The sequence below is a fragment of the Falco biarmicus genome, chromosome 10 (assembly GCF_023638135.1).
Source record: "Falco biarmicus isolate bFalBia1 chromosome 10, bFalBia1.pri, whole genome shotgun sequence".
NCBI lineage: Eukaryota > Metazoa > Chordata > Aves > Falconiformes > Falconidae > Falco > Falco biarmicus.
The window spans coordinates 12949523-12974354 of record NC_079297.1 but is presented as its reverse complement, the minus strand read 5'-3'; the positions used below and the strand labels follow the sequence as shown (position 1 = coordinate 12974354).

At 44.5% G+C, this 24832-nt stretch overlaps 1 protein-coding gene across 1 annotated transcript; it reads left to right on the top strand.

Annotated features, from left to right (window-relative positions):
* The first annotated feature begins 8790 nt into the window (after positions 1–8790).
* Positions 8791–11548, top strand: HRH3 (histamine receptor H3). Its single transcript, XM_056354522.1, has 3 exons — positions 8791–9016; positions 9328–9494; positions 10492–11548. Exons 1-3 carry the CDS (start codon positions 8806–8808, stop codon positions 11374–11376), a joined length of 1263 nt encoding a protein of 420 aa, XP_056210497.1. The 5' UTR covers positions 8791–8805; the 3' UTR covers positions 11377–11548.
* The last annotated feature ends 13284 nt before the right edge of the window (positions 11549–24832 follow it).

The following is a 24832-nucleotide window of genomic DNA, read 5'->3' as shown; positions in this document are numbered from 1 at the left end:
CCGCAGAGGTCACCGGTGGGAAGCTGTGTGCCCCCCCAGGGCTCTGTCAGCGCGTTGTTGGGCCGTCCTGAGGGGCTGCAGCCAACAGGACCCTCCTCTGTCTCTCGCAGCTGGCTCGAGTAAAGTGTCCCCTACTCTGAAGAGGTGCAGCCCAGCCTGGGACAGCGCAGGGGACTCTGCCCGTGTGAGAGAGGGGGTTCTCCTGAAGAGGGGGGTCTTGGTGAACGGAAGTGCTGTCCATAGGACCTGGGCAGGTGCCACCGCATCATTTCACAGGAGCCACTGCAGAGGGAGAGAACAACAAGCTTCAGTCCCTCTCGGCTAGACACTGTCCAGCAGCCTGGAGGCACCAGGCTTCCTTACCAGGGGCTTTGCAGAAGTCAAATAAACAAAAAAATCTAGTTACAGCTAGATAGACTGCTGATTTTCCTAATCTCAGCAACAAAGACCTTGTTTGCCTTCTGCTCTTCAGAGAAATACTTTTCTTTCTACACTGTGCTGCTTTTGCAACCATATGTGCTTGGGGAATAAGCACCAGAGAGCGAATCCAAGCTTTGACTTAGAGAAACACCCCTCAGATATCGTGCCTGAGGGACCCTCCAGCTTCTAAGACACTGAGCACCTGATGGGAGTGTTGGGGACAGCTCCTGCTCCCAGCTACACTGGCGTGGCTCTGAAGGAACTCTCTTGGTTTAGTCAAGTTGAGAAGAGACAAGAGCGAAGTTTCTTTCTATTTCTGCTTGGAAAGGATCTCGCAGCACGAGGGCCACGCTGTCCTCCCTGGTGCACACAAGGAATTAGCGGGGTTGCATCTGTGTAAGGGAGAACTGGGCCCACGTTGAGCGGCGGTAATGAATTAAAGGGAATTAAATTTTGATACATATTAGAGATATGTTAGTTACTATATAAAGTAATATACTTAATTAACCCAGGAAGTCTATTAAATATTAACATGAGTTCACCAATGAGCTGCCCGCCTCCGGGCCCCTGCAGGAAGCGAAGGAGCTGACATTTGTAGGTCTTCTCCCCCGAGAACCTGGTGGTAGCTCTGAAGAACACCATGGACTCCACAAATGGGCTGAAACTCTGCCCCTCTAATTGCTTACTGTCAAGAAGTTTTAGAAAGTTTGATGAAACATTAAGGAGCACACTGTGCTGCAGCTTGCACCAAAGCCCAGGGAAACACAGCTCATTCTCTACAGCTGCTCCGTTTTTCCATCTGCCTGGGAACAACACTGGCTTCAATTAGAAATTGCTTAGTCCTTCCTAAACGTCCTCACATCACTCCTAACCTACACCGCTTACTGCCATTAAAAGTATTAGGGACAAAGCCCAGCACTGCTTCTTAAACCCTCCCCTGGTGAGGTACCAAATTTAACAGATACTTTCTCAACAGAGCTTTAACGTTTGCTCTTCGACATGCCACAATGCTTCCAGCACCCTTGGTAGCAGCTGTACATGGATATCACATCTTGTTAATCAGACCCTGCTGCCTCTGAAAACATCTCTTGATCTTAACAGCAGCCACCATCTTGGTCCAAGCTGACCGATGCTGGATGCCTTTTGGTTTTATTCCCCTTGTGCTCTGAAGTTTTCATTTCAAAATGCAATATTGAATTGGCCTTGACAAGAACCAGGTGTTTATTCTGATCAGACAGTTACTTCATTACTTAACCATATTACTCATCCTGCTCTTCTGTGTTTTCCTCCCCCAGGGCAGCTAAATGCAGCAATTCCATGCTTTCAAAAGTGCAGTTCGTTTGCACAAGACTAGAAATGTGACTTTCTTTGATGAGAAGGTGATTTGTCATTTTGAGGAGTTTGTTCCCAAGAAGGCAAAACCAGTCACGGCAGCTGGGGACAGACCCAACCACAAGCAGTTTTTGGACACTTTGGGAATTTGGATTTGCAGGTTGCAGCTACAGCTGGGACGGAGAGAAAGAAGGAAGGAAGGAGAGGAAAGAAGGAAGGAAAAGAAAGAACTGAAAAGATGTAGGACTTGTTCTGAACACAGATGGACATACACTGTGCCCAGGTTGGGGGCAATTCCTCTCCAGCACTTGTGGTCCTTCTCAGAGACGCGGTGGCTTTGCTGCCATTGGAGCCGCGCAGTGCAGCTCCCAGCACATGCTGCTTTGAGGGAGCAGGGACGTTAGTGCTCTTCCTACCTTTTTGAAAGGTGGTTCGCAGGATACTTAGCATTCCTGAGGACTATTCCAGTCACCATCATCTTTATCCAACATCAAACTTATAAATCCCTTACAGTATGGTAAGGAAAAGACCTCCTGCCACCAGCAGGAGCTGTTCTGACATCTGGCTGAGCAGCAGGACGAAGCACGCCCAACAAGTGATTTCCTGACGTCCCATCCAGGTTTGGATTGCCATGCTATTTTTCAGTGCTAATAGCTCCCCAGGTTTGACAGACAGCTTGTTGTTGGGTTTGTTTTTAAAATAGAAATATATATCAAAGGGTAGCACTTCACTGGAAAGGCATCTCTAGAATAGGAAACGCTCCCATGGCATTTTCTGTGTCCTATCCTCTGATGCTACCTGTAAAATATTTATATTGAGGGTTGGTGTCCCTGTTTGTGCAGTAGCTCAGTGGTCTGGCAAAGGAGCTCAAAGGCTGCTCCAGAGATTTCCTCTTCAGCCATTCTGGAATCTCTTTTCTTTGCTGCACTGCCCTTACCCTCACCCACATGTGCTGATAACTTGTGAGAGAATCTCAAAAAAAGGCATTTTCCAAATGCAATAAAGATTTCCCATGGTGAAAAGCAGAAGAAAAGGAAATAAACCAAAGGATGGGTTTCACAGTGACAGATACTTGCGCGAATGCCAAAGCACTTTCAATTCTCATCACTAAAGACATGAACATAAAAGAGTTTTTTTAATCAACTCTTCCTTTAAAGTTTCACAGACAAACTGGCTCCATGGGACAGAAATAAGCAATGGAAGAACCATAATTCATGCACAGCCATAACAGCATCTCTCCTGGAGGTTTGGAGCTTGCACTGCCTCCAGCCCTGCACAACCGCCCTGCTCCCTGGAAGAGCAAACTCCTCGGTGTGGGAGCTCTGCCCTCATGGCACAGACAGACAGACATCAAAGAGAAGGTGTCAAGAACACTCCCATTTCCCCGTTAAATGTTACTGATGCTAATGTGCCTTCTGATTTCCATAACCCTTGATTTCAGCACACAGCTGTTCTCGCTGTGTAATCGCAATGATGCATATCTAAACCTGTGCCAAAGTGCAAATTCCTCCATGGTGGGTGGAAGGAGGCCCATCAACATCCCGAGGACGTTACTTCTGTCCCTATGGATTATGAATAACCCCCTCGTCATTAGCACCTGATTTACTGGTTTTATTTGATTTATTCCAGGAGCTTTCATCTCTCCCCTTCACGAAGAAGCAAGCAAGAGTAACGCTCAGATGGGCACACATCTGTGCCCCGGTGCAGCTGAGCTCACCCACGGGCGGGATGCTTTGCCCAGACATCTGTGCCCTGCGATGGAGGCACTGTTCCTGATGTCAGTGCACTTTGTGATTCCTTGGCTGGAGCCAAGCGCATCAGTGGAAGCACTGAATTATTGATGTGCCTGGAGTAGAGGGGCAGCAAATTTTTTAACCTTTTCAGCCATCTGCTGCCTCGTGGAGTCACGAGTATTTGTACATGGAATTTGGCTGTGACTTTCTCGGTTGGTCTGGACTGGGATGTGTGTGAAAGTGATTTCAGGTCATGTACTCTCCAAGACAAACTCCAGGGAGACAGTGTGTATTAAGTATAAATTTGTTTTTGTTTTAATGACTCAGGCATGATTATCACTTTGTCATTTATAGAAGAACAACACAGTCTCTGAAGATGGGACATGCAGTCAATTATGTATCAATATTTAATCAACCACCAAAAAAGGAATATCCCCCTAGCTCCAGGTTGACTGTATAACAGAGCTACCTGTGGGCAAGATGGTGCCATCTTTAAGAAGCTCTTTAATGTACTCTTCAGAGCTACAAAGATATCTCATGGAATAAAACTTCAGTGGATGACATAAAAATAACAAAGCAATCCAATGGTTAGCTCATCACAGACATGCTGACATGCCTCCCAGAGCCAGGAGCATTCCAACTCCTTGCATCTGGATTTCTTGGTTCATTAGAAAGACAATGAGCATCTAACAAAATCTCAGCATCTCTACAGCCCCAAGAAGCTGAAAACAGGTCTTGTAGCACGGTTCTCCACATGCAGTGTTTTGGCTTATGTTGTTTCGAGATCTTAATGAATTGCAAATAAATGCATGAGGAACCAGTGACAGTGGTCCAAGACAAAACAGATGCATGTAAAACAGACTTTGATTTGACAGGGTCTATAGCATATGCCTTGTACCTTGTGTTACAAGGAAAACATCTTGAATTACACATTTAATAAAACCACAGCTTTTTTATAATATCATAATTATGGGGATTTAATGAATTTATAGGAGGCTAAATTTTAGAAAGAAGGAGAATCAAACCTGACCTGTAGAAGAAGATGCCCCACTGGGAAGCGCAGATCCCAGCAGTGTGTCTTCAGTGGCCAACATAATGAGTTCACATGGAAACTTTATTTGGATGCAAGTTCTTGGAGAAGACAGAACTTCTCCATACCTCCTCTGCCCACCTTGTAAACCTATGTGCAATTCTACAAGTCACAGGAGAAAACATAAATGAGATGCTGAACAGAGGAAATGTATCTGTGCAAAGGGAACTCCAAATTGGTCCCTCAAGGACTTCCAACCTAAAATAATGAACAATAGACACAGAAGCAAGTGGCACAAAGCCACATGCATACAAAGCATGTACAAAACACCCCATGAGTCAGACTGATGGCCTGTTTCCCCACAGTAACCAGTACCAAGCAGAGTGGCAATGGTCACCAGCAAGGCTCAGCAAAGCCAGAAGCACTCGGTGGTCCTCAGGCACTTCTCTGTGATGTGGCACTGCACAGGCTTTGCAGCGCCCAAAGTCCAGGATAGGGCCAACAGCTAAATTACATCCAAAGCTTGAGTTCCCTAAACACCAGGAGGCTGCAGAAGCTTTTTGTCGCTTAGTCTGAAGGCTTCTCATCAGAGAGAAACTCCCCAGAACAGACATCTTACAAGAGGTTTATTCACTTCTTGCTCTCTGCTTGAATGCAAAATGACTTTCAAGTGCAGGCTTCTCTTCTAGTACAAAGCAGCCTTCAAAAAGCCACATATTACCCTTGCCTCATTTTTAAAGATATAGAAGTTTTGCAGAATTAATGTTCAAGCTAAACGCTTCTCAAAAATAAAGCGGGGAAGGAAGCAGAGAGGGGAAGAGAACTCCCAACTCCTTGCTCAAGAGCCCCCCAGGAGAAGAGCTGCTTTGCAAGCAGCGGCAGCAGGGTGCCCCAAGCTCTTCACCCTTCCCAGGGGCTTCTAAGGCTTGTCTGCTAGTGTGGCTGAACCATGGGTGTGCGTTCAGGGAACACCGAATTACCTTAGCACCCAGGCTGTGAGCTGTGGCTCTTCCAAGTGCCTCGCTGCAGCCAGCTGGGATGTCCCTGCAGCAGGGCAGAAGACCTCGGGAATAAGTTTGGGAGGGAGCTCTGGGCTGGGACCTCTGCATCTGCCATCACCAGTCCCTGCTTCTGTCACAACCTTAGAATAAAGAGAAACCAGGCTTGGGAGAGCTTATAGCTGAGCTATAGCTCTGGCGCTCTGGGAAGGTCCCGTGTTGGCCCCTGTATTTACGCACGGATTAAGCAGTATGTAGGCTCTGAGTCTCCAGAGGCCTCCTAGCCCAGAAAAGGACCCCAGGTCCTGACTGCAGGGTGGTCAATATACCCTATATGAATGTATATAAGCACTTATAAACATACAGGGCATCTACTTGTGGCATATGTACAGTGTAAGCCAGGTCAAAACAATAGTTATCACAGCATCTGCTTGCATGTTTGTATGTAACCTGCTTTAACTACCCCTTCTAGGCTGGGTGGTTTCCTTTATCACCAAGACAGCATGATTCCTGAAATAAATTAAAAATGTATTTGCTCTTCTGCTGAAGCAAGAGAGAAACATCAGGACCAGGAAAACTATAGTCTGCTAAGCTCTGTCATCTCATATTTATCTAACATTCCTGGCAAATTACTCTGGATAAACAATAATTGAGATTTATCCACATTACATTTTGCAAATCACTTTCTAAATTACCTTAGGCACAAAGTACGGTTTCTGCTTTCTGTCTGGATGGTGAAAAGTCTGAATAATGAATGACAGCTAACAATCGGCAAACAGCTCCCAGTGATAATGCTGCTGCAACATGCACACAATAATTTGGAATTTGTAAACATTTCAATTAATACTAATGTTTGTTTGAATAACTAGAGATTACATTTAAGACCAGATCACAAACAGTGACAGAATGGAAGTGGTCTCTGGGTTCATTAAACATCATGGGGGAAATAAAAAAGCCCTTTGTCCATCACATCTGAGATGATATGCACAAAATTCAGGTCCTCTCTGCTGCGGCCACGCTAGAGCTGCACAGCCGGGCTGCTCAACACTCTCCTGGGAATTCAGTCAGGTGTGTTGCTCAATCTGATCTTCCTCAAAGCACAGCTGAAGTCACACACAAAGTTCCGTGAAGCCTGGCACGGGCACACAGCACCTTCCAGCCGTTATCCCACTGACCAGGACTTTCTCCCACACGCAGCATCCTCTGCTCTCCCACCCGTGGCTCCCACGAGCCCACAGTGACATCCTCCGTCAGGATGCAGCAGCAGCAGGGGCCGGTCCCTCCGTGGAGTGGACTGGGGTGGCTCGGGGACACTTGGCTCCCTGGAGGAAGGGGACATCAGGCAGCTGCAGGCCTGCCCAGCCGCCTGCCCATCAGGCACAGCCTGCCAGCGCTGCCCCTGCACAGCCCCTGGATAAAGAAAAGCCAGGATGTAAACGTGGAGCCAGCAACTTGTCTCAGTGCTGGGCAAGTCAAGGGACAGGATGAGGCTGGTCCTTGCTGGAGGCCACCCTTTGGTGGGTGCCACCAAAGGCCACCCCTGTGGGAGTGCTTGGCGGGCTCCCTGCCTGTGCTGCGCTGTGAGGTGCTCTCACCTCCAGGCTTTGCTGGCTGTGAATGATTCACCATGATTTTAAAAGAGCCCTTTCAGCCTCCTCGCAGCAGGATCAGCATCTGCTATCAAGACAGTGGCCATGGTAGTGGGTTTGAAGCAGAATTCTGCGAGGCTGTAACAACTCCTGATGTGAAAATAGCTTTTGGAGTGATCAGAAGGCAGCAAACCCCCTGGGCATTAAGTTCATGCATGTTTCTGAGTTCACACAATTTTCTTGCCTTGCTTTCTTTGATCTCTGTTCTTCAGAGATGTACACAGCTTACCAGACTTCCCCAGAAAGAAAGGCTCCTGGCCAGGGTCTCCAGCCAGTATCCTTCTCTGGTTTCCAGTGTTGCTGCTCTGCACATCCCCATGCCCTTCTTCAGAGGTGGTGGTTGTGGTGAGCTGATCCTACCCTGGGGACACAGCACCTGTGAAGACATTTTCACTCCTGCAGTCTGGAGCAGGCACTGCACACAGAGGTTTTACAGTGGTAGGTAACTTCACAGAATCACAGAACCACAGACTGGTCAGGGCTGGAAGTGACCCCTGGAGCTCACCTAGCCCAACCCCCTGCTGAAGCAGGTTCACCTCAAGCAGGTTGCACAGAGTCGTGTCCAAGTGGGTTTTGAATGTCTCCAGAGAAGGAGACACCACAGCCTCTCTGGGGAGCCTGGGCCAGGGCTCTGTCACCCGCAAGGTAAAAAAGGTCTTCCTCATATTCAAAAGGAACTTCTTGTGTTGCAGTTTGTGCCCATTGCCCCTTGTTCTGTTGCTGGGCGCCACTGAGAAAACCTGGCCCCATCCTCTTGACACTCGCCCTTAAGATATTTGTAGACATCATCTGGGAGTATCACCAAACGAAGAAAGCATTCAAACAAAAGTTATTCCCTTTAACTATGAAAAGCTAAACAAGTGGAGGGAGGAGGGAGCATTAATCCCCTCCCTGGAGCCCGGGGCTGTGGGCAAGCAGTCCCTGGTTTGCAGAACAAGTGGCAGGGCCACTTGCTAAAGAGTTGCCTGTTCCCAGGCAGCTTTACCTCCTCCTCCTGCTGCCAGTGAGGGGCAGGGGCAGGAGCATCACCCTCCTTGCCCTGCCGGCGCAGAGAGCGATCCTGGCTGACCTCTGGTTGAAAGATAAGCCTTGACCTCCACTCCTCTCCATTGAGGTGGAGAGCCTGGGGCAGGAACCATAAACACTCCCCGTGGCCTCTGTCTCGGAGGGGATGCTTTGGGGAGAAGCAGGCATGTTCCTGCTGTGGGGAATGCAAAGGCACTCTGGGACAATGCCAGGATGTTCCCGGGTTGAGGGGGAAGGGGGACTGTAGGGATGCTCTAGGGAGGCGCAGGGATGCTCTGGGGCAATGCAAGGATGCTGCCGGGTTGAGAGGGGAAGGGAGAACGCAGAGATGCTCTGGGGCAATGCGAGGATGCTCCCGGGATGAGAGGGAAGGAGGACTGTGTTCTAGGGGGGTGCAGGGATGCTCTGGGGCAATGCAAGGATGCTGCCGAGCTGAGAGGGGAAGTGAGAACGCTGGGATGCTCCGGAGGGATGCAGGGATGCTCTGGGGGATGCGGGGGGGCGCAGGGCGGCTGGGGGCTGGAGCGGCGGCCCCGCCGGGCGCAGGGCAGCGGCCCCGGCGGGCGGGGGGCGGGGCGGGGAGGGGCGCAGCCCCGCGGTGCGGTGCGGCGCGGGCCATGGATAGCGGCGGGGCGCTGAACGGCTCCGCCGCCGCCGGGCGCTTCGCCGCCGCCGGCACGGCGGCACTGGGCGCGCTGATGGCCCTGCTCATCGCCGTCACGGTGGCCGGCAACGCGCTGGTGATGTTGGCCTTCGTGGCGGACTCCAGCCTGCGCACCCAGAACAACTTCTTCCTCCTCAACCTGGCCATCTCGGACTTCCTAGTAGGTAAAGTGGCCCCGCGGGACTCCGGACCGGACCGGCACCAACTCCGCGGCGGGGCGCGCTGGGCGCCCGGGCTGTCCCCCCCCCCGGGCTGCTCCCTCCCGGGCTGTCCTCCCCTCCGGCCGCGCTGGGTTCCCCCGCGGGCTGCCCCCCGCGGCCGCGCTGAGCTCCCCCTCCCGCACCCCGCGGTCCCCCCCGGCGGAGCCCCGCGCCCCCCTGGGCCGCTCCCGGGTGCGGAAAGGAGCCGGCCCGGCGCCGCCGCTCCCCCAGGGCGCGCCCCGCGTCCCGATGGAGACGGAGCCCTCTGCTTGCAGGTGCCTTCTGCATCCCTTTGTACGTGCCCTATGTCCTGACGGGGAGGTGGGTCTTCGGGAGAAGCCTCTGCAAACTCTGGCTGGTAGTTGATTACCTGCTCTGCACCACCTCGGTCTTCAACATCGTGCTGATCAGCTACGACAGATTCCTCTCGGTGACAAGAGCGGTGAGTCCTGTCATGGCAGCTGAGAGGGGAATAACTCTCCTCCTGCTTTATTCCCCGCCAATAATTAAAAGCTCTTTGAATCCTCCAGAAATTAGGAATCTTTCAGCCTGGTGATGGAAAGCACTAATTACCCACAAATACATCATTCAGCTGTGGTTTCAGATTAGTGTTTCTGGCGTAATTAAATCATTGAAGGTTCAGACCCCATCGTGCAGGTGCGCCCTTCCCAGATGGCAGAACAGGAGCGGACGGGTGAGTCAGCGAGGAGAGCAGCCCTGTTACTGACTTTCGGGGCTTATTATCTCCAGGGCAAAGCAGCGGATTGCAGTCGGACCACCGGCTTCTCCCTGGCTACCATGGCAGTAGATTGTGGCACCGACTTTGGCAGGGCACAGCCCCGAGGTCTCTGGGTTCATGGTGAGAGAATGCTCAGCCTTTCACAGGAGGTGTCGAGCAGTTTGCGGACAGATCCGAGCTGTTGCCTCTGCTCGTCCCCTGACCCAACAAGGATGGGTGACGGGGCTCGGAGCACAGCAGGGCTGGGTGCCTGGCTGGCCCAGGGCTTGGGGCATCCCTCTCCGCAGGGGTCACAGAGCCTCGCTGGGGGCAGCTCAGGCAAGCGTGCGTGCAGCAGGCTGTGTGCCTGGCTGGCCCAGGGCTTGGGGCATCCCTCTCCGCAGGGGTCACAGAGCCTCGCTGGGGGCAGCTCAGGCAAGCGGTGGGGTGCAGCAGGCTGCTGGGCTCCAACCGAGTCAGTACATTTCCACCAAGCAGACACCGTGTCAGCTTTCGGAGCTGCGAGATGAGGGTTCGTGAGTCTACCCTGCAGGAGCGTGATTTATCTAGCAATTGTTCCTGTTGCCTGTGGCCTATGAATTTGTTAGACCGCAGGAATATTGCCTAGCAACTTTACCAGAAACGCTCACAGGTCATTTGTGAGGAGCCTCAACAAGCCAGGGTGCGTGACCATACTTATGAAAAGGTTTCCCCATTGCAGGTCGCCTACAGAGCTCAGCAAGGCAACACCAAGCAAGCGGTGCTGAAGATGGTGATGGTATGGGTATTAGCGTTCCTGCTCTACGGACCTGCCATTATCAGCTGGGAGTACATATCAGGCCGGAGTATCATACCCACAGGGGAATGCTACGCTGAATTTTTCTACAACTGGTATTTTCTCATGACAGCCTCTATGCTGGAGTTTTTCACTCCTTTCATCAGTGTAATGTTTTTCAACCTGAGCATTTACCTGAACATACAGAAGCGTACCAAAATACGCCTGGATATTTTCCATGAAGTGCACAACCAGTCCTTCACTGAAGAGATGGAAACGAGCCCAGAAGCAAAGCTTTCTTTGAAATGCTGTAAGTGGGAGCAGAACGAGCCAGCTGAAACCCTCGACCTCTCTAAGAGCAAAGCTCAAGCAGCAGCCTCTGCTACCAGCCTGGATGCCAAAGAGCCACTGTCAACAAGCTCCGAGAGCTCCAGCAAGCCCAAGTGTAGCAACAAGAAGAGCTGTAGGAATTCAGCATCCACTCTGTCCTTAGAGAAACGGATGAGGATAGCGTCCCAGAGCATGACTCAACGCTTCAGGCTCTCTAGAGACAAGAAAGTGGCTAAATCACTGGCAATCATTGTGGGCATTTTTGGGATTTGCTGGGCACCATACACACTCCTGATGATCATCCGTGCTGGCTGCCATGGCCACTGCATTTCTGACTTCTGGTACGAGACTTCCTTTTGGCTACTGTGGATCAACTCGGCTGTCAACCCTGTCCTATACCCTCTCTGCCACTACAGCTTCAGAAGAGCTTTTATTAAACTCTTCTGTCCCAAGAAGCTAAAGATTCAACCTCACGATCCCCTGCAGAACTGCTGGAAGTGAAGCCAGCCCTGTGTGTGGATACGAGCCCTGGCTTCATACACCCATGTTATGGAAAAGTAGTAGCATGCTTCCTTGGAAAAACCTGAGAGCACTGGTCTGGGGTATGCGAGGAAGGCAGCATTGAGACCACTGTTATTTTGTTCTAGTTCATCAACAACAAAAAGCACGCAGAATAGCAGGACAAGGGGGTTTTGACATTAACTACAGGCAGTGAAATCTGTGTCCGCCACTTCCAGGTGCCACAGAAGACCTCTGCTGCCACCTAGTCAGCCAAGCGGCACTGGCGTTTTGCTAAAATAAAAATTGAAAAACAAAAGCTAACAGAAATAAATATCTAATCTAAAACTACTGGACTAAGCTACAGTTTACCTGTTTTCAGACCTGATTTTTCCCATAAATGGAAGCATTCTTCCTTGCACTTAAGATATTAGACGTATGTGGTGATACAGAAAGAAAAGAACGAACCTCAGAAGGAAAACACCTCATTTATCTTCATCGCTTTAGCAGCTACAGCCATAGTCTGGAGCCCTGTTGCATGTGGTGCAAGAGATCCCCCCTCCACCCCCCAGGAAGAGGCACATCTCTGCCCTAAGGAGGTCACAGCCAGACTCAGAGATACTGAGCATTCTGAAGCAGCCTGTTGAGCACCCCTGGATCCCTGCTTCAAAACCGATCCCATTTCTTTTGCGTCCAGCCACACACCAACCAGTGGTCCCACAGCACACGGGAGCTTCCCTGCTGCCTGGAGGTGTGCGGCAGGAGCAAGCCCAGTCCCTGGCCCTGCAGGACTGGGAGTCCTGGCAGACCCGAAGATCTCGGAGCTGCTGTGCTCCATGAAAGGCGCCAGCAGAGCATCACCTTCTCCATGGCCTCCCTCATGATGACCCAAAGACATTTTAAAATCTCTTCTGCAGGATCTCCAAAATACTTTTTTGGGAATGTGTCAGGGAATGACAAACACTGAGAGAACTGCATCTTGTGTTTCTTTTTTTAAGTTAGTTTCAGAACTCTTAATTTTAGCAAGTTCCAGAACTTCTGCATGCTTCCTTTTAAAATATATAATTTGAATGGAGTCCTGGGTTGAGCCAATCCAGGTGACAAAAGCAGTTTTTCTCTTTTTCAGTTTTTAAATTTTTTGAAGCAGTCAACTAATTCCACAGATAGAGCACCAGATTCAAGATACGGGGCTCTAGCCTCAGCCTTAACATAAATTCTTAGGCATTTTATCTCTGCTTCATTATACTTGGCATTTATTCTGTAACCTCTTTGGGATCGGAGGTGATAGGACCATAAAGCAAAATACTTCAACTGCCCATCTCTGTTGGCACTGCTCAGTGATACAATAATACAAATACGTAATTAGTTGCCATGGCAAATGCTCATATTTAACAGCATTGTACAGGGAAGCTCAAGATTGTAAGCCTGAAAATGACATTTGCAAATAGAAACCCAAATGCTGCAAAGTAGCACCCAGAAGCTTATGATGTTGTGATTGCCAATTACATTTCGCTGTTGTAAGCAAACTGCTTTTTGGCTGCTGCTAGGAATAAAATAAAATGCTATCCAACTTTATTCCAGTGGTACTTGTTGAGTAGATCAGCATTGTCATGTGAAATCAGGTTTTAAATGATGTCTTGTTTTGTGTATATGGTATTTCAGTCTTGTGACATGTTCAGTCAAGCCATTATATATGGGTTAAAATATATCCTTTGCAGTAAGTGTACTAAGAATTGACGGTGTGCACTGTTGAGTCTGCTTGTACCTTTCCTTGTGTCTGCTGCCTTCTGAAAACCCCAATAAAGTATTTTTATATGAAGCTTGCCAAATATTTTATTGTAAACAGGGTGTTGCAGGAAATGATAAAATCCAACTGAAAAAAAAACATGTATGGATTTGCCTGAGGAGATAGTTAAAGCCTATGCATTCACCAAAAAATAGCTCCTGGAACAGCTGAGTTTCTCTTACCTCTGATGAGCAGGTTCCTGACAGCGTGGTGAGTGCACATCACTTAATTCTTTGCAACTTTGGTTCTTTTCCAGAGCATGTCATGTGCAACTTCGATCTGAAAAAGTTACTTATATTAACACTAACTCTTCCCGTGACTTACAAAATCCCCAGCCCGCCTAGAAGTGACAAAGTCATTATGTGAACAAAGTACCTGTTTCCAGCTGCGGTTCTTTTCATTTGTTTATAAAGAGAGGTAAGGACTACGAGATTGTTCAGCCTGATAAAAAGAAAAGCTATCAGCTGTGTTATACCTTAAGAAAAGGATGGAGAAATTGTTGTGTCTTTTTTTTGTTGTTATTTTTTGACCTGATATTAAATAGTGGTTACCTACTTCACATTCTCAGACTCCAGAAAAAGGATTTTGTTTTCTTCTTGTAAAAATTACCCTGTATGATTTTCACTGGATAAGTGGCAGGCCTTTGAAATACAGTAGAGGCCAAGTAACTGTTAAAACGATACTAAATTGGTTGCAAATGGGAAATAGGCCCCATTTCGTGCAGTCTTCCGTCACTCAAAGAACCAGCTTTCTCCAGGAAAATTTTATAAACCTCTGAAGTCATGCCCATGCTTGCTCCTGTACATGACACAGAACTTTTGCCTCTACATGACACAGAACTCTATTTCTTGTACCTGTGGAGCACATATCCCTCTGACAGCCTGATTTCTGCTCACCAGTCCTCAGCATGCTTGCAAATAAATGTTGATTGTGTGCCATCTACTGCACCAAAATGAGTATGATGCTACACAAAACTACTGAAAAGTCAAAACAGCAGTTATTTAACAAAACTAAGCTTAGAGCATAACGCACCTTGCTGGGTTCCTTCCCTTCTGCCTTTTTGAGGGGGTTGTTTTTTCACAGATATATTCCAAAACATAACTGAAAGCCCAGGAATCCTACTGGCACAGACACTTCTACCATTTTAAGAGAGGAAACTCAACAGAAAATAAAAAAAACAGTTCAGCTAAGCAAACTCTCACAGCTTTCTGTGGTTAACAGCTGAATTTCTGACACACTAGACCTAGGAATACTTTCCATAACATGGTTATGTTACTTCTGATTAAACAAATGAACAAATAATTTATCAGTCTTTCCTATACGAGGCATTTGCCTGAGCAGGGACTGGTAACGGGGCTTTCTAGTAGAACAAAATAGGAAGATGACAAGGGGGTGACGGGGAGTGGGGTATGTGTTACTTCCTCGAATTCCAATAGCTTATGACTAAGTATTTACGTACTGAAGGCACTATATCCACTGATAGTAACTTTGTTCAAAAGTGATGATACCAGCTTTAAATTTTGAGGTGACTTTGCAAGCACATGGGCTAGGAGTTCCTTCCTTTCACATGTTCACGCAGCCAAAGAGCTAAAGCTGTAAGTAAAATACCCAGTTTTAAGACACTCATAAAATCCATAATACTCACAGGGAGCTGGTGGAGACTGGTTTACTGTCAGTGATCCATTAAGACCATGATGTACCTGCCCTGAAGAGCACACACAATTTGTACAAGCACCATGCTCTCCTGGAGTTCCACTACTGACAACAATGTAATCCTGTATATTTTAAAGTCCTAATGGCACTTTTCTCTGAGCTCTCAGAGTGAACTTGTGGTCTTAAAGTTCTTTCCTAAAGAGTGAAGAAATGGACACATTTCACTGAGCTTTTCGCGCAGTATTTTTATGGTCTCTGACCTCCACATGGGCAGATTTACCTAAACTTGGCTGAAAGTAATTTTATTCATTGGTGGATTTTGCAGGGAAGATATTTATATTCCTTCTCGAAATAAGAGCTCTTGCCTTGCCAAATATAAAAGAAAAATAACTACTTATGCCTGGACATGAGGTCACACCTGAGCCTGGTTTTCATACTGAAAATGTTATGAGCTGGTTTGAGGTATGAGAGTAGCTGATGACTAATTCAAATATGTTTAAAAGAGTATTTGAATTCTGCTGATTTTTAGTGTTCAGAATGTAAATGTCTATATGCATTTGGAAGAGGCAGGGACTAGGCATCTTCTAGGCATAATCAAATATGAACTGTGAAAATACATTACCATTAGACAAGGTAGGGCTTCTTGTCAACTAGCCTAGCAGAACACCTATGTCTATTTTTTGCTACCGTACCAGCTCAAAAAAAAAAAAAAAAAAAAAAAAGCCTCATTCCTATTGCCTAGACATAAACCAAGCAGGCAGGACCCATTTTCAAAAACCGTGAAAGACGACTTGCTGCAATTCCAAATATGCATCAGATATTTGTGTAAGCACATAGGCTTCCACACAGAAAAGAAACAGCTATTTCCAGAGAGAAGGACCCAGTTTATGCACAGAGTGTTAGCAAACAACATTCACACAGCTCTAAATCGCACCCGGGAGCTTTTTAAAGAAAGAGGCTAAGTGACTTCCCACAAGACCTATGCGGAGGTAATGCCAGTTCCCTGCTCTTCATACAAACCTACTTGAGGATGCGAAGGCCACCACAATGAGGTTTGTGGTCCTTTCATAAAGCAGCATCTGCATATCAATAAACTATCAAAGAACACTTTTTCAGTGCAGCTACTTTCTTTTTGGCTCTGTAATGCTTCCTCCCTAATCACCGATAATGACAGATCTCTTCACACAGATAGAGGGACTTTGCTCCCACAGCCTCTCTTCAGCGCCCTTCCTCAATTACCATTTCTTATTTGTTCTCTCCAACCTGCAGTTATATAAATTGCTCCATTGTTCCAGAGACATCACTGGAAGCTTCATTAGCTCAAGTAGGAGGCTAAAGAAGAGAGAATGCAAGAAGCAGCTTTTGTTGAAAAACACCTGTCTGGGATAATTAATGAGATTCACTGAGAGGGGTGGGCTTTGAAGTCGGGAAGATGTGATTGTATTTTGATTTGATGGTTTTCCTTCCATGTTTGTAAATGAACATTGATTTTCATAGCAGAACCAGGATGGAAAGACAGTAGGAAAGTATCCTTGCTAGACAGAAGTTTAACAACATGATTTCTGTGAGGGAGGATTAATTTTTCATATCCCCACCTCTCATGCAGTGACACCAGCACAACTTGGCAGGGTATGAGACCTTTTCCACTCTAAAGAACTCATTCTGCAAATAGATGGGACACAACAAGAGGTATCATTATCTTTACTTCTGATGTGGGAATTGCAGACAAGAATAAAAACACTTCGCTAGCCACCCCAGCTAAGTGCCACAAGAAGGAAAAGTGCTCTCGATTGCTAACACCACAAAGCTCACACTTCATGAAAGATTTCACGGATGTCCTTGTGGATAGTAGGGAACTCACAGCACTCCTGTGTTCCCTTAACCTCAACCTTAATCTCCTTCTTTCCTCCTTACCATTGCACAACATACTTTTCTGCCAATACAGTTGTATTTGCAGGATTAAGGAATTACGGCGTTTAGAGAAGCAACTAGGAATGCCACAGGGTGAAAAAGGTATTATCTATAATCTGGAATCATCATTTTATTGAGATATAAAACTCACTTCAACAAACTCACTGCTACCTGGGAGAGGAAGACTTGTACATACCTCAAAAACATGAAAACCAGGTTTGTCCCTAAACCTCTTGTTCTGAGCTCAGGGGTGCTAATGATTCATTAAATCAGCACCATTTTTATTGCTACAGTACAGGATGCATGAGTATTACTTATTACTAGCTATTTACAAGCCCCACAGTTTCTCTCTGTAATTTACAAGCTGCTTGCACACTCTAGGTACAAAAGGGAACTGATAATTAATCAAATTACCAAACATCTTAGGTAGAGCTATGTATGCACATTTGTGGGGGAAGACGACAACTATTTTTTCGTTTATATAATTCTACATGAAACATTCTTTTAAATGACTCAGATGCACCAAGCAGGACTTTCTGTTGCATTGTAAAGGCTTTTCTTATGCATCAAATACCTGTCAACAATTCCTAGGACCCCCTACCATAACATGCTGTAATCACTGTAAGGAAAGGGTATGAAGGTAGGTAGTTGTGGCCTGTGTGCAAACATCACCAGTATCCCTCCTGTGCATGTAAATGCACAATTCATGACAATTTTTATAGGCAGTCTGTTCCCACAACCTAGGTATCTGTTCTTTTAAGCACAAAAATGCAGCTGTAATGCAACACTGACTTTTGAATGATTTTAAACACAATACCCTAGAATTTAGCAGCACAATTAACACTGAAGGAAAACTGACTACAAAGTAGTTGTTAATCTCATGTAAAGGTATCTCTGATCATTCACAAACAACAAGCTGTCTGCTAGAAGGGCAATGAAAATTCTGGCAAATATTTTAGCTGTTAAGTAACAGCTTACACGCAGCTTTAATCATTAGAAGCTGTTTATTGAACAACCAACAATGATGGGAGTTGCATATATAATTCCTTGAACATGAGGTTGCACATACACCCTGCAGTGTTCATGAATTGATGATGGATTGACAAAGCAGAGCAATTACCTCCATTATGAAAATAATTTAAACTCTAAGAAGCACAAATTTAACAGACCATTACAGCTAAAGCACTGTTTAGTATCTCTGATACAGCTTGCATACAAAATATACAGGGATAAAATAACATACATAATATTTGCATGAAGCCTATGTTAAGCACTCTGATAACTGGGAATTAAGCTGTTACTCAAAAGCTTTCATGGAAGTGGCAAGAAGATTCTTTGTTGCTGACAGAAGAATACTGACAGCTAGTTCCAGAGTAAGGGAAAGACTGAAATGGATGACTCATCGCAAGTATACAGCAACAAGGACCACAATGCCCAACATACCCTTCCTAAAGTTCTCGCTGGGAAGAACTCACGCAGACTGTTCTTCTGAAAGATAAAAAGCTGAAATCCTGTAGAAATCCCCCCTCAGAAGCCCCACACACTGCTGACCTCTGCTGCAAAGTGACAGTCTCAAAAACGGTTTCTGAGAACATGGGGTTTACACCGATTTCCTCTGAAAAAACTAGAAATAGAACCTTCCTTCATTCTCCTCTTGAGAGGCTGCCCCAGCTGAAATACTGAACAGAAGACTAAGAACTGGGAAATCAACTATTTAAGGTCAGATTGATCAACTCATCTTAATAACCATGTTTTCACCTCAGCAGTTAATTCACTGAGTACCATTGCTACGCACCACTTTAGTGAAGTGCCTTTCAAGCACAGTTTGTAAATAGGAAAAGTTTCTAATCAATATTAATCGCTCCCAGCTGTGCTATGACAAGTTATCAAAGCAAGAGGTAATACAACAGAGGAATGCCTCCTCCACACCAAAGCAACCCAAACCCACAAATGTTAGTTAGGCTAACTGCCCTGCCATTAGTACAACAATCTCTGAAGAGGATTTGCATGCTGACAGGATCTACCAAATTGCCTTAGAAAAACATATATTAACTATCAAAGACAAGCACAAGGATAAAATATTTTTCTGAGAAAATTTGAACAAGTTCCTTCTTTATTCAATTACATTTGTCACCCTCTGCAATTATTTTCTCCATCAACATCTAAGTACTCAGGCTTTACTAGCACAGAAGTGGGAATATAGGTGGGTTTTAGCTTGAATATTCACTAAAAGCAAATTTCCAACTGCATACTCATTCACCAAGCCACCCTGTTAGCTAAATTTATTATTGGTTTTGTTCCAGACTAAATACATTAGGAAACTAATGTCTGTAGCACTAACTTAATTTAGTCTTAATATAGAGTTCTAGAATCGTTCTGTGTTGATCAGTTTCATAAGCCACATCAATACATTTAATAAGTACTAAAAAACCACTATCTTTAGAACATTTAATTACTGCTAATTTACATGAATTAGCAGCACCAGTTAATAAAATGTACATGTTTCATGTGGCAATTTGTTACCAATCTGCAAATCAAGTTTTTACTTACTGTGAAAAAAATCCTGAATACCTTAAAAAAAAAAAAAAAAAAAAAAAAGATATAGTTAACTGAGTTGGCTCATGGAAAGCTCCTAAACACTAAAATGGACTGCAATACCATGAAGGGGGTAACATGGATACTGGAGGATTTTGCAGAGGGCAAATGTGAAGCAGCATGTTGAACGGGGCATCACTTGGAATCTACAAATGCAAATAGTTAGTTGTAAGTTACGCTTGTACAAGGCACCTAGAAAAAAAGACAGTAGTGTTACAGGACTAATACTACACTACATTTTTTCCAAATTCCAGGTTCTCTGCCTTGCCACAGAATTTCTCTGTGACTGTGCAACTCACTGAGGTCCAAATCCAGACAGATACCTAAATTCAAGATTTCTAAAACTCAGTAGGACATCAGCTTTTCCCAGCATGGCTAGATTTGGACATGAGCCTCCTGTGATTCAGTTTCTACCAGTGAAAGAAGGTTAATAGATGACTCTGAAACATAAGGTACTGTAAAATATATACATATATATAAAAAAAGCTGTAAAACACATTAAATTTCCATCCTTTAAAGCCATTTTCCTAATGGTGATAAATTATTTAATGAAGCCAGAAAATTTCGGTTGATATAGAAACAGAGATGAGTTAGCTTACCAAAATAAAATACATTTTTTTACATCTATAGTTACAGGGGCCATAAGACCTTGCACAGCTAGCATGGGACTTAGCCCATCACATAGATAGGTAAGCTTCAAAACCGCAACTTCTGGCATTGAAGTTACTAAACATTATCAGTTTTTGTTTTTCTAGACAGAGCTCACTGTTTCGGTAATTGTTGATTTGAACTACCGTTTTAAACTTCCATTACATGTCTGGTGTGGGGGTGGGTAGAGTGAAGAAAAATGGTTTCTAAAATAATGCATTAAAAAAATGTTGATTTAATATGGTGACCTTTTACCAGGTTATTTTTTAAACGTGATGTGTGTCCTGTCTGGACAAAGCAAACTATCTGCCCAAACTCATCATCCTGATTTGTAACAGAGGAAAACAACATGAAATAAATAGTCACAAACCAGTATGATTTCATGAATAAGATAATAAAAATATGGACACTTCATCTGCGGTATCACAGATGTCTTCTTGACAACTAGTGTTTTAGCAATTACATTGCCCGATGCAAATATTTTTCTTCATAAGCATTTTCCACTTTCAGTGGAAGATTAATTTATCTAGATTTAGACAGTGAATAGCTAACTTCTGTCAATGGTTGATTAGTGTGTGTACAAAGGATGTTCTGGGTGGGGATTCACATGTCTTTGGAAAACAGTGATGTTCTAATCTCAATGGTAATTTAGCAGTGAGGAACCAAATGTCAAGAATCAAATGAGAAATATTTAAAACCATCACCAAGCTTTTCCATATGCTAAAATTGTTCCCAAACCATAGATGTTTTCTAAAATATCAACTCTTACCTACACATTAATTGACTATCGATTTCTCCAGTTACAAAGACAAAAAGGTACCCACTGAGGATTTGAATAACAAAAGAGAATTTGTTCTGCAGTTACTTTTTAGTCTTGCTTTTCAATCAGTGCTAATAAATCTGGATCTAAGTGAATTTCTAAAGTATGCATTTTAAAAGGTGATTTTGTCTGTATAAAACATTTTCAGCTTATGTCAACAAGCACAAGGCTCTTCATGTTTTGCGTTTTATTTTACCCAATAACCATGACATAAAATAACAGCATTTGACTATACTGCAATGCTACATCCAGGTTAAAAAAGGAACAACAACCTGAGCCTGGATCACCACTGCTTTTTGCTGGAGTGCCTCCGATTAAAATTAATGGCATGCTACCAGAATAAAATGGATGGTAACAAAGTAACCAGCCATATCCATCACGTGTTACTGAAACTGAGCATGCAGACATGAGTTAGTTATTAAACCATAATTTAGTTTGGTAGTGTGGCTAGTCTTTGTCTTCACTCATCGTTCAGGAAACACATACATAATACACAAACACTTCCACCTTGCTGACCTAACAGTATAGCAACAAGCAAAGAACAGAGCCCAAGCCAGGAATGCACACTTCAAGGAGCCAAAGTGATATTTCATATAAACAAGGTCAGAGGAAAAAAAAAACCAAAACCCTGTGGATAAGAAAGCAGACACTGCTAAGGCCTCCGTGGACAATTCTATTTCATCCAGGAAAAAGGAGATGAAAAATCACTCTCAGTGGGAAAATGAAGGACAAACACAATCTCAATATTAAAACAAGGTTGATAAAAATCTCTTTGCTTTTGTCCTATTAGCTATGCTTTATGTCTCAGAAACATACCACATAATAAATTTCAGAACCTCATAGAGAAAAATCGAGAGTGCAGCCTGAAGGTAGCTTTGTTCTATTATCAACAGCTGCAAAGTCGTCCCTTATCATATTGGCACACATATATAACCTTCCCTCCAAATATTAATAACGTCAGCCTTTCCAGACCTCTGCAGTGTAAGCACAATTAATCCCTAATTAACAAGATGGGGAAACTTGTTAATGGGGAACAGCATTGGAAACTGCAGTATGGAAGGCAAGAAAACAAAGCTGTTCTTTAAAGGCCGGGCATACATCACTAACTTGGGATGAAGTTTAGCAGTATCAGGATGAAGATTTAATTTATATCAAAGCCATTTTCACAGTGGTGATGAGCTTCATTATTAACAGAAGTGGTCCAAACCCAAAATATAACTTTGATATGAACAATGGAGCTGTAGATCTTCTGAAGAGATGTTGAGCTCCAGACTTCACTATTCTCCCTACACACATGGCACAATATACCACCTCTCCCAAAAACCTCCATCTCTCGTAACTTTCATGCAAGACAGCAACCCAGAGCATGGGCTACAGCATCCCCAAAAACAACAGCTCCCAAAGAAAAAAGGTAATCTTGCTACTAGTAAAAATCCATTTTTACACAACAATATTTGTAGAAAGATTAAGCCAAAACATATATTCATTGTCTTCTAATTTCCATTGCAGAGTTAACAGTTCAAACAATACATTAAATAGGGAGCAGACAGGCTGCTGGAATGTTATGTCCCACCTGTCATTCAATTAATAACTCATTAAGTTGCACACCTGTAACACAGCTAACCTCTGGTCCCAGCATTAACCTTACATTACAGGTGCCAGCCACTGAGCCCAGTTAGCAATAACCTGTGGAAGACAAAGACAGCAAAGTCAGACTGGTGTTCTGCATCCAGTAGCTTGTACAAAACGTGCAAACCACAGCAAGGTCCTGTTAAATCAGCACTAGCATCTCTGGTTCATAGCCATTCCTGTAATTCTGTCATTTGAATCAATGTTTAAAAACAACAGTTACGAGTTTTTAAACATGTTCCAGTCAGAGTACCTATTCACTCACCATAAATCTACTTAAATATAAAAATCACTATGAAGAGGCTTAATAAATACATTTACAACAGCGAAAGAAATTTCCCTTGCAATGGAAAACCAAACCAAGTGGGATCTGATGCTTCTGGCAGCCTTCACTTCTCCTTGCATTTGAGCAACTGGTGACCCGGCACTATTTCAATACGACAACTCCAAGCATACATATTACCAGAACGAACACAGGCAGACGTTACACAGCACCTGGTGTCACGTCCTACATCTCCTGCCCTGTGGTGAGGCACCAAGCAGTGCTGTCCCCACAGTCTGTCCGGTACTGGAAGCAGGGTGGCTGTGGCAGGCCTTGCTCTCTTCCCAGCATGGTGCTGCAGCAGAGCAGAACCATGGAGTACAAGTTCACCAAGGGTCTCGTTTTTATTGCTGCCACATCAGTTCATTGCAAACACATTCTTATTCACCTTTTAAAATATTATGTAATACAAAAAAAGTGCTTTACAAAACCATGTAAGTAAAGCAGATTACAAAACATACCATGCTTAAACATGCACATTCAATGTTTTAATGTACTGCAATGAGTCCTCAATATCAGTATGTCTAAAAAGCATGGTTGTTTTTATATTAACATTTCATTTTCTTTATCTGTTTAATTGATACCACCTACATTTACCAAGAACTTAAAAAGGGGAGAGGATTGCAAATAAATGCAAAACCCCCACAATTAGCACTAAAATATTGTGTAATCATGTATTAAAAAGTTGAGTACTGGAACTCTAAATGGCACTAAACAAAATTATGGCTCAAGCTTCTCTAGGAAATATAGACTGGACTTCATTAAGCCATATTTTAATGTGAATTGTCAGAATGCAAAATAAAATCCATGCCCCTTCTTTCCTCTTGTCAACATGAAAAAGCAAGGACAACATCAAAGGCTTCAGCAGAGGAAACCAAAAGCTAGGTAAGGAAAGTCACACAGAAGAATGACACCAAAACCCCTGAAAACCTAAACCAAAAGAAGCCCACCTGCCCCAACCTCAGCCAAAAAAATCAGTGTGAAGAAATCTTGTAGCACATAATTCTTCTCTGAAACAATTCATTTTTTTTCTTAACCTGATTTTCTTCTCTGTTCCTAGACGTGAAACAAGTTTCCTTCGCAAATCACAGAACAGCCAGGGTTGGGAAGGACCTCTGGACACCATCTGGTCCAAGCCCCTGCTAAAGTCGGTTCACCTCGAGCAGGTTGCAGCCTCACACATACCTTACTTTGAGCAGAACCAGAGGTTACTCCTCAATTCTGTACCTCAAAATTATAATGAATGCAACAGATCTTCACGCTGAAACTGAAAGAGCATTATGGAGAAATGTGACCCAAGCTACAAACACTCAGTTTTGTGCTGAGCAGCACACAGCCATGCCTTTTGTTTGGCATGAACACAGGGACCTCTAGCACTAGGTTACTTCAGCTGGTATAGATGTATATTGACTACAGTAAGTTCAAGCTTCTACAACAGTTGTTCCAACACCAAAGCTGGAGCTATTTAGCACTTTTCATCAACAGATGAAGGAGTACATGCTCTTGCAAAGCCTCTTTGAACCCTATAAGCATGCGGTTAGAAACTTGGTACTGTCAGAAAAGGTGGCTGAAACATTAAGAACAAAGAAACCAATTAAATGATCAATAGGACATTCTGTTAAGCTATATAGCAACCTGCTGTGCTTTTTCCACATCAGTACACAAAATACTCTCCACTCTGAGAACTGAGGTTGCACAAACACTAAGAAGTGAGGGTGAAAGCTCCTGTGAATACAGAGGCTTTTAAAACAGCCTGTCATTCTCAAAGACTGCCAAAATAATACTAAAATACAGTCAGAGAAAGCACAAAGTATTTATAGGTATTAAATGTTCTGCAGAGAAGCTGCACTAGCTTTTGTGTTCAGGCAATCTTCTCCAGGTTTTATTAAAAGTGGCTGAAAAACATATAGCAGTAGGAGGAAAATCAACAGTGAAGCCCCCAAATGGTACACACAACCAAACACAAGGATAGAACTAAGTATTAACTTCTACCTATTTCAGTTTTGGTAAATGCCACGAATGAAGCAAGTATGAAACAAAACATGAGAACGACTTTGGGATTTAATATTTTTGGTTTTTTCCTGATCATATTTTA

Excerpts from the sequence above, each read along its gene's own strand:
- HRH3 (XM_056354522.1), top strand. The coding sequence starts at position 8,806 with ATGGATAGCGGCGGGGCGCTGAACGGCTCCGCCGCCGCCGGGCGCTTC. Across the intron at positions 9,017-9,327 it reads CATCTCGGACTTCCTAGTAG|GTGCCTTCTGCATCCCTTTG; the intron begins GTAAAGTGGCCC and ends CTCTGCTTGCAG. Across the intron at positions 9,495-10,491 it reads TCCTCTCGGTGACAAGAGCG|GTCGCCTACAGAGCTCAGCA; the intron begins GTGAGTCCTGTC and ends TCCCCATTGCAG.